Here is a 16,177-nt window from a genome sequence, read left to right on the forward strand (position 1 = left end):
AACCAGGGATCTCACCGATCTCTTGATTTCCAGTGGGTGGGCTTCATCTGGGGGGCTTCATGTGAAGAAGCAAATGAGTCAAAGAAGGCTGTGGAGGGGGTCCCGGGCCCTCTGGGCGGCAGAGCACAGTCTGGGCTCAGTGGGTGCCTGAAACACCCATCCCTTTGACGGCCCCAACTTGCTCTGCCTGCCCCTCCCTGCTGACCACCCCAACCGGGGCCAAGAACCGAGGGTGTGCTGAGCCGACCACTCACAAATCTGCCTCCAACCTGAGCCTTGATACTGGTGTGCATGGAGGATAGAATAGACCAGGCCCATGGCCAGGTAGAGGAGAGGAGAAGTGGAAAAACCAGACTCATTCAGGTTTTCAGGAGGACCAGGCCTCCCAATACGAGGGCAGCTAGAGAGGGGTTGGAAGGGGGCTGGGGCCATCCTCTGGGACCCATACAGAAAGAACGGTGCTGTGGGAGTAGCATGTGCAATGCAAGGCCAGGCCTCTGACTCTGCTCCACATATGACTCTCCCCAGCACCCTGTCTCCCATCTTGGGTACCTGGCCTGACCAGAATTTGCAGGCTATCTATCAGTCCCTGGGCTGTGACCGTGTCGAGATCAAGGTGGCCTATGTGCATGGGGCCATGGTTCTGAAGTGGCATGCCTGGGACCTGACAAACCATGTCCCCCTTCTCCTGATGCAGCGGGAACTTCTGGCGCTCACTGAGGCAGAGGTGGAGGGTAAGGGGGATGGCAAGCTGGGAAGGCTAACTGGGATGCGGTTCATGGGCTGGGTATTCCTTTCAAGGCCATGGGGTCTGTCCTGGTTTTGCAAAGGCATCCGGAAAGTCAGTGATGTGGATGAACCTTTCTGTGTCTCCTGCCCCAGTGCCAGCTCCAGGGCTCCTTCCAGCGGCAGAGCCAGGAACAGGGCCTCCTATAGAGCTAGAGGCGACCCCAGCTCTGTGTCAACTGTCACCTGCGGTGTCAGAGCCAGCCTCCCCTCCGTCAGCTGTTCCAGAACTGCAACCCGTGCTCCCATCTTCTGCATGTGTGCCGGGTGCTGAGCAGCAGTCAGCTGGACCACCCTTTTTGCTAGAAAGTTTCACTCAGGCAACAGCCACAGAGCCCACCGCGGCCCCAGAGGCTTCCTGCCACCGCTGTGTCACCCCAAAGAACCAGCTGGGTGAGGAGAAGCCCGACCTCCTGGACTTCCCTCCCAGGCTGGTGGCAGAGCAGCTCACGTATATGGATGCGGTGAGCAGCTGGGCTCTCAGGGTGGGCCAGGGGCAGGCCTTCCTTCTGCTCTCACCTGCCCCACACCTGCCTTTCCCTGATGTGGACTCCTATGGTCTGGGACCAAATCTCAGCTCCACCACTTCCCAACCCTGTCAACCCATCAAGGTGCTTAGCCCCAAGCTTTCACTGTCCAGCTGCGGACTGTAGCGAGAGACCCTGATAAGCACTGATACGGAGGTACTAGGGAGAAGAAATGAGCCAGAATGGAGAGACCAATGGGCAGGCCCTGGTCCCGTGGGTGGAGGAGGGCAGCTCCCTGTGTTCAGTCAAGTCCATGGGTCACCCACTCATGTGCCTTGGAGGATGAGTACCCTCAGCGTTGATTAGGCATCTGATGTGTCCATGAGGACAGGGCAGACGGAAAAACGTGTGGTTGCAGCTCCCGTGTGAGAATGTGCATCTGAAAGGGGGGAAGGACCAGGGGGATGACCAGTTGGAGGGGAGGGGAAGAAGCCCCCTTGGGTTGGACCACCTTGCAGTGCCACCTGGAGCTGGGAGTTCCTGAGCATGATCAGGGTGCCAATGCCCTCCTTCCTTCCCTTGCTCTGTTTGCTCCTGGGTCATTGTGTACTGGGTTCCCTCAGGGAAAAACAGTGGAATGAAATCCACGGTCTCCACCCAGGCTCAGGCCAGATTCTCAGCTCCCTGAGGTCCAGCTCTGACCTGTGACCCCCACGTAGGACATGAGTCTTGCATGGGAAATGGCTGGGTGAACCAAGGTCCGCCTGTTCTCTAGGAGCTGTTCAAGAAGCTGCTGCCCCATCAGTGCCTGGGCTCCGTCTGGTCCAAGCGCAACAAGCCTGGCAATGAGCACCTGGCACCCACAGTCCGGGCCACTGTCGCCCAGTTCAACGGTGTGGCCAAGTGTGTCATCACCACCTGCCTTGGCAACCCAAGCATGACAGCCCGGGACAGGGCCATGGTGGTGGAGCACTGGATCAAGGTGGCCAAGGTATGCAACGGGAAGCCCAGCCGAGGTGCTCTCCTGAGTCTCGGGCACTGCTCTTCCCTTGATCAGGTCTCAGGGTGGAAGGCCCTGGTCTTTGCCCTAGGGACTGTGCAGTCCCTAGGCTCTTCCGTCCAGGGGCATGCTGACCTCGCCTTGCATGGCCCCATGCTGGGATGCTCCGTTTCTGCCTGGCTCCTTCCTTGGAGTGAGGTAAAATCTTCCTCCTCCTCTGGGCCTCACGTGTGCCCTTCGGCAGGTCCCTGGACAGCGGCTTCCTCCAGCAGGAGCACTTTCCCCTGAGGGGGACTGAAGCTTGAGAGCCAATCAGGTGCCGGCTCCCCAAGTGACAGCCCATTCTCTTCCCTCCCCAGGCCTGTCAAACCCTGAGGAACTACTCGTCCTTACGTGCCATCCTCTCGGCTCTGCAGAGTGTCTCCATTCACCGCCTCGAGAACACGTGGGGGAAGGTTTCCAGGTGAGTAGGCCTCTCTCCATGGAGGGACCAGGATGGACGAGGGAGCTCCCAGAGGCTTGTCCTCTTCCCCCTCAGGCAGCTTGGACCTTCTGGGAGGCGGCAAACCCCGACCACAGGACCTGGGCTGGTGGGTGCGTCTCTCAGCCTCCCTGGTGAGGAGGTCACCATGCCTCCCGCTTTAGAAATCAGTTTTGCCAAATGTCCCACACGGGGCTGAGCTGCATTAAATCTCTTCACGTGTTTCCTTGACAGCCACTAAGTTCTCTGCCCATTTGAACCCCAAATTGACCCAAACAGTGTTTCTCAATGAATATGGGAAGGGAGGCCCAGGACGAGCCACATGAGAGCTTCCTCCCATGTCCTACAAAGACCTTAGTGCTCAGAGGATCCCAGAAGAAACCCTCAACCAGGCAGGTTGACACTCTGGGGTTCTCAAAGAAAAGGCACTCGCACTCAACCCTGCCACATTATTCGTCCATTGATCGTGCCTCCCTTGCCTCTCTTCAGGAAGCCATTGAGGATCTTTCAAAAGCTGTGCAGCAAGGACACCGCACAGGGCAGGAACCTGCTCATCAAGGTAGCCTGGAAGGTGCAGGTCTGGAAAGAGAGGAGGGGTGGGAGGGAACAGGGTCCTGAGTGGATGAAGTCGGGAATGGTCTGAAGCATTCCTTGGGGAGGGGAAGCCTTTGTCATGAATGTGGCGACAGCCTAGGTGAGGATGCCGTTGGCGGCGAGGGGGCAAGCAGGTGGTGTCCAAGCAGACTCCCTAGCCTAGACACCCTCTCTCTCTGTGTCGACAGCTGGTCCAGGTGGGGGCCTTTACAAACCTGGAGAGCCCAGAGGACAGACCTGTGCTCAGTGATGGGGTTGGGCTGGGTTGAGGGCCACAACAATGATGAGAGTAATAGGACCCTGAGTCCTCAGGAGACCATGGGAGATAGGTGGAGTTGTCACGTTTCCCGATGAGAAAACAGGCTCGGGGAGGCCAGGCTGCAAGCTCAAGGTCACACATGGAGTGAACGTTGGAGTGAGATTGTTCTGGAATCACTCACGGCCTGCTCCTGGATAATGGGGCCTCAGGATCAGTATGAGTTAGGTCAGATGTCTAGGTTGTGAAGTCCAAGATGGTGGGGGCAAGTGGCCTGAGGGTATGATGGTCTCAAGGAACTTGTCCTTGGCCCTGCAGGAGCGACCATCCAATAGATTTGCCACCCTGGTGATGGCCCTCCGGGGAGCCCAGAAGAGGATGCAGAAGAAGGTGAGTGTGCCTGAGGCCCAGGGCCTCCAAAGTCAGAGGAGGAGGAGGGCTCCTCCCTGAGGGCTGGAAGCCTCCCAAAAAGGAAAGATCAGGAAGGGGGGGGCCTTCCCACTCCAGCTGCGGCTTCTGGGGCCACAGCTTCTACAATTCTTATTTCAAAAGGACCAGGAGGAGGGTCCAGAGTGGTCCATAGAGAATGGGTTTTGCGGGTGGGGAGGGACCGACCTAGTGCTCCATTCCCTGGCATTTTTGAAAAGCAGGCCCTGAAGGTGATGAGGAGGAGTCTGATGTTCTGGGGGGGGAGGGGAAAGGGAACCCGTGGGGGGAGGCTGCTAAGGGTCCTAGGCTGCTCCACGTGAGCCCCTGGGGTGGGCTAGGAGGCTGGAGCATTTTCAGTGGAGGGTCCCTGTGGACACCAGAGAGCAGGGACTCATCCCAACCCTCCCCCTCATGACACAGGGTGTCGTGCCTTTCCTTGGCACTTTCCTCACCGAGCTGGTGATGTTAGATACCGCCATGGAGGACTATCTGGAGGTGGGTGAGCCTGAGGATTGTGGGGGAGGGACCAGAATCCGGAGGTTTGGGAGCAGAACGCCCCTGTACTGAGCCCTGAGCTCTCAGGACTCGGCAAACCTCCCGTCATGACAGCCTCACGGCTACCCTGTGAGCCTGGGGGCTGTTGCCCATCTCAGGGATGAGCGAGGTGAGGCTGCAGTTAGGCCACGGCTCCCGGTGCCGAAGACTGGTGAAGCAGCAGAGCTTCCTGAAGGCAAAGCTGCGTGAGGTCTGTCTGAGTGGACCTCAGCCTCCCCCGGTGAGTTTGCCCGTGGGGGGAGAATGAAGTCAGGACCCTCCACATCAGCAAGCACCTCAGTAGCCGCAGCAGCCCCTTCCTGCCTGAGGCTTCGGCCTCCCCTACTGTCTTCCGAGAGGGTGGTGCTGCAGGGTCCCGACCTGTAGCCAGTCCATCTGCCCCATGTCCTCCTTTCTCTGGACCCCAGAGCCTGGCCTAGATCCCAGGCCCACTATCTGTGTATGCACGGCCCCCTCATGGGTCCTGGCCATGGTGCAGCATGAGAAGGGATGGGAATCAAGTGCTCCTAAGAACCAGGGGCCTCATTCTGATGGACTTTGTCTGCATTCCAGGGGAATGAGATCAACCACCAAAAAAGAAATAAGGTGAGCATATGTGGCGCTTCCCGCAGGGAAGGGTAGGGAGTGGGCCTCAGAGATGTCCCTGGGAAGAACATTGCTTGGCTCCATCCCCTCCACCTCACATTTCCTGGGATCCCTTGAGAAGAAAGCAGTGCAAGTCCCATCCCGTTAGGAGATGGGGACAGAGCATGGCATCCAGGAGGACTTCCCGGAGGAGGGGCTACTGATACTCACCTCTGAGAACAGGTGGAGACCGGATGAATCTGCAGGGAGGAGGATGGCCATGTGTGCCAGGACCTGGGATGGGTGCCCGGTCCCGGTGCTCAACCCTCACCAGACCCTGCAGCTCCCCGCCCCCCCCCCCCCAGGCTCCCTATACATCCTGTGCTTCTCTCTCTGCTCAGGAATATCAAGTCATGACGGACATCATGCTGCTCCAGGTGGCTGCCGAGAATTACACCCTAGAGCCCGAGGATCCTTTTTGGGCCTGGTTCCAGGCTATGGAGCCGCTCAGCGAGGCTGAGAGGTGAGGCCCATCAGGAGCTGGGTCGGTGAGGTTCAGGGTGGACTCTTTCTGCTGGCCACTCCTGGGATCCTCCTTCCCTGGGCAGCCTCAGGCCTTGTTGCCGGGGCGCCAGACTCCAGCTGTGGGCAAACACTGGCAGGGACTCTTGAATGGAAGCTCCTGGGCAACTCACAGGTGTCCCTCTGTCCTTAGCTACACCCTGTCCTGCCAGCTGGAGCCCCGGTCCTAGCTGGTCAGCAGCACTCAAGAAGGAGAAGAACTGGCCGCAGTCAACCTCAGGACTGAGCAAGTGTCCAGTGGCCCTGCAGGGATTCCTCAGCAGCTGCATCCTTGTGCCCATTGTCTCCACACCCCTTCCCCCCATCTATTTCCTTATGTAGGGGGCACCATTTAGTTGTTTTAAATAGTACCGTGATAGATTTGCATGTTAGGAGATTAAAGCCCTTGTTTTGTTTTAGAGCCCATGTGTGTGGTTTGGGTCTTTTACTTCCTGCAGTAATGGAAAACTTGCACAGACTCTCATATTCGTTCCTGACCTAGGAAATCCCCCAGAGTCATCAGCTACTGTACGTGGGAGGAAGGAGAAGTGCCAGCCCTTCTCCCTAGCCACTGGAGGGCACCCCCAAATCCCCCTTACTCAGAGCACGGGTCCATTTCAGTCAATGAATTTGGGCAAACAGCAGAGACAGCCCCTCAGAACTCCTGAGATTTAGAGGTTGCAGGGACTTTCCCAGGAATAGCAACAACCACTGAAAGTGGGAGTCCTTAAGACTTGTACGCCCCAGAACTCCTTCCTGCCCCAGGACTGGGGTTGCCTTTCTCCGCTCTAAGGCCAGGAAGACTGTGTCCTGCTTCTTCCGTTGAGATGCTTTTTTGGTTTTGTGTTTGGTTTTGTATTGCCCCCGTATTTGGAACTTGTCGTATTGTAGTTCAATCTCTGGAACTGCATCAGCACCTAGTGGGGAAAAACACGGAAGGAGATCAAATCCTGCGTGTGAAGGGGACAAAGCCAGAGGAAGATAATTTGCAGATGGACTCAGGGCAGGCAGGACTTTCCAGCCTCAGTCTCCCCGTTGGCCGTTTACCAAGTTTGTAATCTTTCTGGGATTCTTGTCAGTGATCTCTGGATTCCCTTTCCTGCTTGTTTTGTGTGTTGGGAAAAGATGGGAGGGGTACCTTAAAGGGCACACCTGAGCCTGGTTCCATGAACATCTATGCTGACCTAGGAGCCAGGATTTCCAGCCTTCGTGCATCTCCTTATGCAGTTCTTCTGAAGCAGCAGTTCCCTCCAGGCCCCAGGCTCTGTGTCCGATCCATGGTAGCCACTGTTCCCTGGCTGGCATCTGGTGGATCAGGGATGGGTTCTCTCTTGCCAGGATAATGGGTCATATCGTTTTTTTTTTTTAAGTTTTTTAAAACTTATTGGACAGAGAGCGATAGTAAGAGATTGAACAGAAGCAGGGGAGTGTGAGAGGGAGAAGCAGGTTTCTGTTGGAGCAGGGAGTCTGATGCAGTCCTGCATTCCAGGACCCTGTGATCATGACCTGAGTCGAAGGCAGAAACTTAAAGGCAGAGCCACGATGGTGCCCCATGGCCCATATCCTTGACCAGAGAAACCCACCCTCTCCTTGGTGGTCAAGGGGACTTTTAGGTCCATGTTGTTCTGAAGTCCATGTCTCAAACATTCTCTAGTTTACACACTTAGTCTCAGTTTCCACTCTTACACCAATTTGTCCAAAATTGGGTACTCAGCTTGAGCCCCCAGACCTACTGAGTCCCCTGCACATTGAAAGTGAGGAGATGAGAAGCATCTAGCATGCACGTGGTTGCCAAAACAAAGCAGAGGTAGGAATACTTCTATCAGACAAAACAGAATGAAAAAAAAAAAAAAGAGTAGTAAGACACAAAGAAGGACACTGTGTCATAATCATGGAGACAATGCAACAAGAAGATAGAACAATTTTAAATATTTAGACACCCATCATAGGAGGACTCAAATACTTTTATAAAATAGTTAATAAGCGGTGCCTGGGTGCCACAGCGGTTAAGCGTCTGCCTTCGGCTCAGGGCGTGATCCCGCCGTTATGGGATCGAGCCCCACATCAGGCTCTTCCGCTATGAGCCTGCTTCTTCCTTCCCACTCCCCCTGCTTGTGTTCCCTCTCTCACTGGCTGTCTCTATCTCTGTCGAATAAATAAAATCTAAAAAAAAAAAAATAGTTAATAAAAAACAGCAGGCAACTAATTGACTGTAATGCAATACAGTAGGGGTTCTAACACCCCACTTCTATTAATGTGGACTTGATCCAAAATGAAAATCAACAAGGAAACAGTGGCTTTGGGTGATGCACTGCTTTTAACAGACGCATGCAGAGCATCCCGTCCTAAAACAGCAGAACACTCATTCCGTTTGCGTGCACATGAAACGTCCTCCAGAACAGATCACTATTAGGCCACAGAACAAGTCTCCACTAATTAAAAAGATGGAAATCATAGCATGCATCTTTTCTGACCACAATGCTATGGACTAGAAATCAACCACAAGAAAACACCAGGGAAGACCATGAATACATGGAGGTCAAAGAACATTCTCCCAAACGATTAGTGATTCAAGCAGGAATTCTAAGATGAAGTAAAAATTAAATGGAAGTAAAGAACAACGATAAGACATGGGTCCCAAAACTTTGGGATACAACAAAAGTGAATCTTAGAGGACGGGTTACAGCAATACAGAAGCAAGAACAATCTCCCATCCCATCACCTGACACAAAGGGATCTAGCATAAGAACAGCAGAGAGCTCTAGAGCAGGGGATCAGCCTTGGCGCGTTGGAGCTCTTGCTGTTGGGCCCATGCATAGCTTCTGTCCTTGCTCAATTTCCCGGCAAGGATGGTGTTCTTTCCCTTCTTCCAGAAAAATTCCCATCAGGGCCACTGGAGAATCAACCCTTTATGGAATTCTAGAATGCTAGAAACTGCCAAAAAGGCCCAGGAAACAACCATGCCTTCCCCATTTGGTATACCAAGGTGCTGATTAGCTTTCTCTTTGGGGAACATTCAACAGTGGTTTTTTGAGACATCATCTTAGGCCCGGATCCCCTGAGGATCTCATGAAAATACAGATTCTGATTCAGTAACACTGGGAGGGACCTGAGACTCTGCATTTCCAACATACTCCCAGCAGATGCCGAGGCTGCTTGTCCACGGACCACACTGAGAACAAGGAGCCAGCGGGCCATTCGACAAAAGTTATCTGTTTCACCAGTGAAAACAGAATTTTCAGCAACAGTTTGGCTACAATGAGGAGGCCTTTTTATTGTCAGGAAGATAAACAGCCAGGGCAGGTCTTTGTCCACATCGGCAGGCCTCTCCTGCTCTTCTCTTCCGGGGTATATGGAGGCAGGATGGAAGGAGGTCAATAGTTTATGAGCTTCTTTAGTTCAGTGGGTTTCCTTCCTGTGCCCTCCCGTATCTCTGCGATGTGTGCAGAGCACATAGTCCTTTCAAGAGGGGTGGCCGAGGCTGAAAGGGGGTAAGGTGGGAGCCTGAGCTCCTGAGTCAGCCCTGACACGTGGGCAGAGGCAGGCGCTAGGGGCCACTCTGTGTGTGGTGCACGGGCTCACTTGGAAATCCGCTAAGTGGGGCAGATGAGCCTGAGAGGTGTGGCATAAGACACTGCTATAAACTACACTGATTTCCCAAAGGATTTTGCAAGTGCTCACAAAAGTTTGAACCTGAGCCCTGTGAGTCCTTTAGGAACAGGGAGATTATGGTCAGGCTTTGCCACAGCCTAAGGGTGAGAACAACAGGGCCTTTGTGGAGTGAGGCATTCATATTGAAGATAAAATATTAGCTGGGTGGTCTGGGATAATGAAGGCATTTATTACCCCGGCCAAGCACAGGTATGTCAGCCTGATCCTCAGACTGCCTGTGCAGAGTCTGGGTTCATGAGGTCTCCAGAGGGGTGAGGCTGGCCACGTAAAGAGTTGGGATAAAGGCACCAATGACCAAAGCGGCTCAGGAGGACGAAAGAGTTGTGACCTGGGGATACAATGGAAGGATGGAATACCATTGCCCTGAAACTGAGACCGGTTTCCAAGAGTGTCCTTATAAACTCTGAACGACAGAGAAAATGGTCTCAATCCAGCCTCACAGGGAAAACACGTACCAGAAAAACAATGGACATCTATGAAGGGTTTAGGAAGCCAGGTGTCCCAGTGACCTGAGCACAGGCCCACAGTTGGCATGTGGGAGGACAAACCACTGGGTTGGCCATGACCTGAAAGTGACCTTGGAGCAGCCCATTGCCTTTCATTTTCCTCGTCTGCTGGGGACAGAGGTTGACTCTAGGTTCCGGAGTTGGCAGGCCTACAGCAGAAGGCAGATCAAAGTACATACTTACTCCATTCCATTCTGTTTACAAAAGATAATTTGGGGGGCCCTGGGTGGCTCAGTCAGTTAAGCGTCTGCCTTCAGCTCAGATCATGATCCCAGGTGCCTGGAGTCAAGTTGCACGTCAGGCTCCCTGCTCAGCAGAGTCTGCTTTTCCCTCTCCCTCTGGCCCTGCTCGTGCTCGCGCTCTCTCTCTTAAATCAATAAATAATGAAAAAATATTTTTACAGAAAGACAATTTGGAAGCCTTGGTGGAATACCTCTCTAAGAATGCCAGTTAAGGAGTAGAATTTTCCAGAATAGGAGTACCAAATGGGCCAGGTACCACACCCCCTTATCAGCTCTAGGGGAAAATTTTTTTAAATTTTTTTATTATGTTATGTTATTCCCCATACAGTACATCATTAGTTTCTGATGTAGTGTTCCATGATTCATTGTTTGCCTATAACACCCAGTGCTCCATGCAATACGTGCCCTCCTTAATACCCAGCCCCGGCCTAGCCCAATCCCCCACCGCCTCCCCTCTGAAACCCTCAGTTTGTTTCCCAGAGTCCATAGGGGAAGACGTTTTTAAACAAACACAATTTGATGAGTTTTGACACATGTATATACCCATGATAATGAACATAGTCATCATTCTCAAAAAATTCCCTGATGCCCTTACAATCCTTCCCTTCCCCAACCGTCCCGTCACCAGGTAATCACTGGTCTACTTTCTGTCTGTCTGTCTATTTTTATGCAAGGGTGCTCTTTATTTTTTTATTTAAATCCAATTAATTAACATATAATGTATTATTTGTTTCAGAGGTAGAGGCCAGTGATTCATCAGTCTCATATAATACACAGTGCTCATTACATCACGTGCCCTCCTTAATGCCCAGCACCCGGTTACCCCATCCCCCACCACCTCCCCTCCAGCAACCCTCAGTTTGTTTCCTATGATTAAGAGCCTCTTATGGCCTGTCTCCCTCTCTCTCATCTTGTTGTATTTTTCCTCTCTTCCCCATGATCCTCTGTTTTGTTTCTTTAATTCCACGTATGCATGAGATCATATGATAATTGTCTTTCTCTGATTAATTTATTTTGCTTAGCGTAATCCCTCCAGTTCCATCTACATCATTGCAAATGGCAAGATTTCATTGTTTTGATGGCTGAGTAGTATTCCATTATACATACCACGTATATATATTCCATTCCATATATACCACATCTTCTTTATCCATTCATCTGTCAATGGACATCTGGGCTCTTTCCATAGTTTGGCTGGTGTGGACATTGCTGCTATAAACATTGGGATGCAGGTGCCCCTTCGGGTCACTATATTTGTATCTTTGGGATAAATACCTAGTAGTGCAATTGCTGGGTCATAGGGAAGTTCTGTTTTTAACTTTTTGAGGAACCTCCAAATTCTTCTCCAGAATTAGATACCAGTTTCCATTCCCGCCAACAGGGCAAGAGGGTTCCCCTTTCTCCTCATCCTTGCCAACATCTGTCATTTCTTGACTTGTTAACGAGGTGGTATCTCATTATGATTTTGATTTGTATTTCCCAAGTGATATTTAACATTTTTCATGTGTCTGTTGTCCATTTGTATGTTTTCTTTGGAGAATGTCTATTCGTGTCTTCTGCCCATTTCTTGCTTGGATTATTTATTCTTTGGGTGTTGAATTTGAGAAGTTCTTTATAGATTTTGGATATTAGCCCTTTATCTGATTAAGACATTTGCAAATATCTTCTCCCATTCCGTGGGCTGCCTCTTAGTTTTTTTGACTGTTTCCTTGGCTGTGCAGAAGCTTTTTATCTTGATGAAGTCCCACAAGTTCATTTTTTCTTTTGTTTCCCTTGCCTTTGGAGATGTGTCATGAAAAAGGTTGCTGTCCTAGAGGTTGCTGCCTATGCTCTCCTCTAGGATTCTGATGGATTCCTGTCTCACACTTAGGTCTTTCATCCATTTGGAGTTTATCTTTGTGTATGGTGTGAGAGAGTGGTCAAGTTTCATTCTTTTGCATGTAGCTGTCCAATTTTCCCAACACCATTTGTTGAAGAGAGCGTCTTTTTTCCATTGGGTATTCAGTCCTGCTTTGTGGAAGATAAATTGACCATAGAGTCGAGGGTCCACTTCTGGATTCTCTGTTCTGTTCCATTGATCTATGTGTCTGTTTTTGTGCCGGTACCATACTGTCTTGATGATTACAGCTTTGTAATATAGCTTGAAGTCTGGAATCATGATGCCTCCAGCTTTGGATTTCTTTTGCAATATTACTTTTGCTATTTGGGGTCTTTTCTGGTTCCATACAAGTTTTAGGATTGTTTGCTCTGGGTCTATGGAAAATGCTGATGGTATTTTGATAGGGATTGTGTTGAATGTGTAGATTGCTTTGGGTAACATAGACATTTTAACAATATTTGTTCTTCCAATCCATGAGCATGGAATGTTTTTCCATTTCTTTGTGTCTTCCTCGATTTCTTTCATAAGGTTCTATAATTTTCAGAGTACAGACCATTTACCTCTTTGGTTCTGTTTATTCCTAGGTAATTTAATGGGTTTTTTGGGCAACTGTAAATGGGATCGATGCCTTCTCTTTCATCTGCCTCATTCTTAGTGTATCAAAATGCAACTGACTTCTGTGCACTGATTTCATATCCTGCCACTTTGCTGAATTCCTGTATGAGTCCTAGCAATTTTTGGGTGGAGTCTTTGGGACTTTCTCCATAGAGTACCTTGTTTGACTTCTTCTTTGCCAGTTTGGATGTCTTTTCTTTCTGTTGTCTGATTGCTGAGGCGAGGACTTCCAGTACTATGTGGAACAACAGCAGTGAGAGTGGACAGCCTTGTCATGTTCCTGACCTTACGGGAAAAGCTCTCAGATTTTCACCATTGAGGATGATATTTGCCATGGGTTTTTCATATGTGGCTTTTATGATGCTGAGGCATGTTCCCTCTATCCCTACACAGCAGAGAGTTTTTATCAAGAAAAGATTTTGTATTTTCTTAAATGCTTTTTCTGCATCAATTGAGAGGATCGTATGGTTCTTGACCTTTCTTTTATTAATGTGGTGTATCACATTGATTGATTTGCAGATGTTGAACCATCCTTGCAGCCCAGGAACAAATCCTAAATGGTCACGGTGAATTATCCTTTTAATGTACTGTTGGATCCTATTAGCTAGTATCTTGGTGAGAATTTTTGCATCGATGTTCATCAGGAATATTGGTCTGTAATTCTCCTTTTTGGTGGGGTCTTTGGTTTGGGGATCAATGTAGTGCTGGCCTCATAGAAAGAGTTTGGAAGTTTTCCTTCCATTTCTATTTTTTGAAACAGCTTCAGGAGAATAAGTTATTAATGCTTCTTTATATGTTTGGTTTCCGCTGGTAGGCCATCTGGTCCTGGACTCTTGTTTGTTGGGAGATTCTTAATTACTGCTTCAATTTCTTTGCTGATTATGGGTCTGTTCAGGTTTTCTATTTCTTCCTGTTTCAGTTTTGGTAGTTTATATGTTTCTGGGAATGCATCCATTTCTTCCAGATTGCCAAGTTTGTTGGCACATAATTGCTCATAATATGTTCTTATAATTGTTTGTATTTCTTCAGTGTTGGTTGTGATCTCTCCTCTTTCGTTTGTGATTTTGAGTCCTTTCTCTTTTCTTTTGGATAAGTCTGGCTAGGGTTTATCAATCTTATTCTTTCAAAGCATGAGCTCCTAGTTTTGTTGATCTGTTCTACTGTTCTTTTGATTTCTATATCATTGATTTCTGTTCTAATCTTTGTTATTTCTCTTCTCCTGCTGGCTTTAGGCTTTATTTGCTGGGTTTTTTCCCCATCTCCTTTAGGAGTAAGGTTAGGATGTGTATTTGAGAATTTTCTTGTTTCTTGAGAAAGATTGGTATTGCTATATACTTCCCTCTTAGGACTACCTTTGCTGCATTCCAAAGGTTCTGAACTGTCGTGTTTTCATTTTCATTTGCTTCCATTTTTTTTTTTAATTCTTTAATTTTCTGCTTGGCGCCTTCATTCTTCAGTAAGATGTTCTTTAAGCTGGGGCGCCTGGGTGGCACAGCGGTTAAGCATCTGCCTTCAGCTCAGGGCGTGATCCCGGCGTTATGGGATCGAGCCCCACATCAGGCTCCTCCGCTATGAGCCTGCTTCTTCCTCTCCCACTCCCCCTGCTTGTGTTCCCTCTCTCGCTGGCTGTCTCTGTCTCTGTCGAATAAATAAATAAAATCTTAAAAAAAAAAAAGATGTTCTTTAAGCTCCATGTATTTGTGGTCTTCCAAATTTTTTCTTATGGTTGACTTTAAGTTTTACAGCATTGTGGGGACACCTGGGTGGCACAGCTGTTAAGCGTCTGCCTTCGGCTCAGGACGTGATCCCGGCGTTATGGGATCGAGCCCCACATCAGGCTCCTCCACTATGAGCCTGCTTCTTCCTCTCCCACTCCCCCTGCTTGTGTTCCCTCTCTCGCTGGCTGTCTCTGTCTCTGTCGAATAAATAAATAAAATCTTAAAAAAAAAAAAAGTTTTACATTATTGTGGTCTGAAAATATGTAGGGAACCATCCCAGTCTTTTGGTACCTGTTGAGACCTGATTTGTGACCCAGTATGTGATCTATTCTGGAGAATGTTCCATGTGCACTTGAGAAGAATGTGCATTCTGCTCCTTTAGGATGAAGTGCTCTGAATATATCTCTAAAGTCCATCTGGTCCAGTGTGTCATCCAAAGCCCTTGTTTTTTGATGCAAAGAGTGAGATCTTGTTGATTGTTGATCTTCTGCTTAGATCATCTGTCCATTGCTCTTTGCAAACTGAAGGGTAAGAAATCAGAGAAAGACAAACCTTATGAGACTCTTGACTCTGGGAAACAACCTGAGGGTTGCGGAAGGGGAGTTGGATGGGCGGATGGGGTAACTGGGTGATGGGCATTAAGGAGGGCACGTGATGTAATGAGCACTGGGTATTATATGCAACTGATGAATCACTAAACTTCACCTCTGAAACATATACTATACATTAATTTTTTTTAAAAAAAAGCAGGTAGATAGAGCAATGGAACAGAAGAGAGAGCCCCCAAATAAATTCACACATACATGGATAAATGATCTTTGATGAGGGTGCCAAGAGTACACAATGAGGAAAGGATAGTCTCTTTAACAATCAACAGAATGAAAAGGCAGTCTATAGAATGGGAGAATCCAATTGCAAACCTTGTATCAGAAAAGAGACTAGGGGCCCTGGGTGGCTCAGCTGATTAAGCATCCAACTCTTGATTTCAGCTTAGGGCATGATCTCAGGGTTATGAGTTCAAGCCCTGCTTTGGGCTCCATACTCATTTTGGATTCTGCTTGAGATTCTCTACCTTGTCCTCTGCCCCACCTACTACTTGCTCACTCTCTCTCTAAAAAATAAAATCTTTAAAAAATAAAAAAGAGGCTAATATCCAAAATATATAAGAAACTGCTACTAATCATTAAAATAAAAGTGTTTAATCCAGGGGCGCCTGAATAACTCAGTTGGTTAAGCATCTGCTTTCTGCTCAGGTGATGATCCCGGAGTCTTGGAATCAAGTCCCACATCAGGCTCCCTGCTCAGCAGAGTCTGCTTCTCCCTCTGACCCTCCCTCCTCTTGTGCTTTCTCTCGCTCTCTCAAAATAAATGAATCTTTTAAGAAAGTGTTTCACCCAACATAAAAATGGGCTAAATATTTCAATAGACATTTTTCCAATGAAGAAATACAAATGGCTGACAGACATATGAAAAGCAGCTCAGCATCATTAATCATCAGAGAAATCCAAATCAAAGGACAATATCATGTCACCTGTTAGGATGGTTTATATATATGTTGGTAAGAAAATGGAAATTTGAACATTCATATACTGTTAGTGAGAATGTAAAATGGTACAGCCATTATGGAAAACAGTACTGAGTTTCCTCAGATAATTGCAAATAGAACCACCATATGATCCAGTAATCACATATCTAGGGATACATCCAAAGGAAATGAAATCAGTAGATGACCCTAGTATTTGTTATGATAGTCACCAACTCCTGTGTCGTGTTGAATTCAGAGGAAATAATTTTATCTTCCATCACTATTATGTTAACTATAAACTGTAAGTGTCCTTCATCAAGTTGACAA

The 16,177-nt window shown here is 48.9% G+C and overlaps 2 protein-coding genes across 22 annotated transcripts in view; one reads left to right on the forward strand and one right to left on the reverse strand.

Annotated features, from left to right (window-relative positions):
- Window positions 1-16,177, reverse strand: part of LOC125282996 (ral guanine nucleotide dissociation stimulator-like) — a 601,545-nt gene that overhangs the window by 541,369 nt on the left and 43,999 nt on the right. For 5 of the 19 annotated variants that reach the window (XM_057312984.1, XM_057312967.1, XM_057312978.1 and 2 more), the window contains one exon: window positions 10,764-14,846. The exons of 13 other annotated variants lie outside the window; for them this stretch is intronic. The gene's annotated coding sequence lies outside the window, so the exon portion shown is untranslated. Of the gene's footprint in view, window positions 1-6,119; window positions 6,611-10,763; window positions 14,847-16,177 lie in introns of those variants that run through there. One more of the 19 variants, XM_057312983.1, reaches the window with a different exon arrangement.
- LOC125282214 (ral guanine nucleotide dissociation stimulator-like) overlaps window positions 19-16,177 on the forward strand; it is a 217,593-nt gene continuing 201,434 nt past the window's right edge. Inside the window, exons 1-9 of one of the 3 annotated variants that reach the window (XM_057312938.1) lie at window positions 19-734; window positions 883-1,250; window positions 2,029-2,244; window positions 2,613-2,716; window positions 3,224-3,293; window positions 3,903-3,974; window positions 4,434-5,153; window positions 5,534-5,655; window positions 5,848-6,114. In XM_057312938.1, coding sequence (XP_057168921.1) covers window positions 482-734; window positions 883-1,250; window positions 2,029-2,244; window positions 2,613-2,716; window positions 3,224-3,293; window positions 3,903-3,974; window positions 4,434-4,580 — 1,230 coding nt within the window. In that variant the 5' untranslated portion in view covers window positions 19-481 and the 3' untranslated portion in view covers window positions 4,581-5,153; window positions 5,534-5,655; window positions 5,848-6,114. Of the gene's footprint in view, window positions 735-882; window positions 1,251-2,028; window positions 2,245-2,612; window positions 2,717-3,223; window positions 3,294-3,902; window positions 3,975-4,433; window positions 5,154-5,533; window positions 6,115-16,177 lie in introns of those variants that run through there. The other 2 variants (XM_057312937.1, XM_057312939.1) reach the window with 2 other exon arrangements.

The sequence above is a fragment of the Ursus arctos genome, unplaced genomic scaffold, assembly GCF_023065955.2.
Source record: "Ursus arctos isolate Adak ecotype North America unplaced genomic scaffold, UrsArc2.0 scaffold_16, whole genome shotgun sequence".
In the NCBI taxonomy this organism is placed as follows: Eukaryota; Metazoa; Chordata; class Mammalia; order Carnivora; family Ursidae; genus Ursus; species Ursus arctos.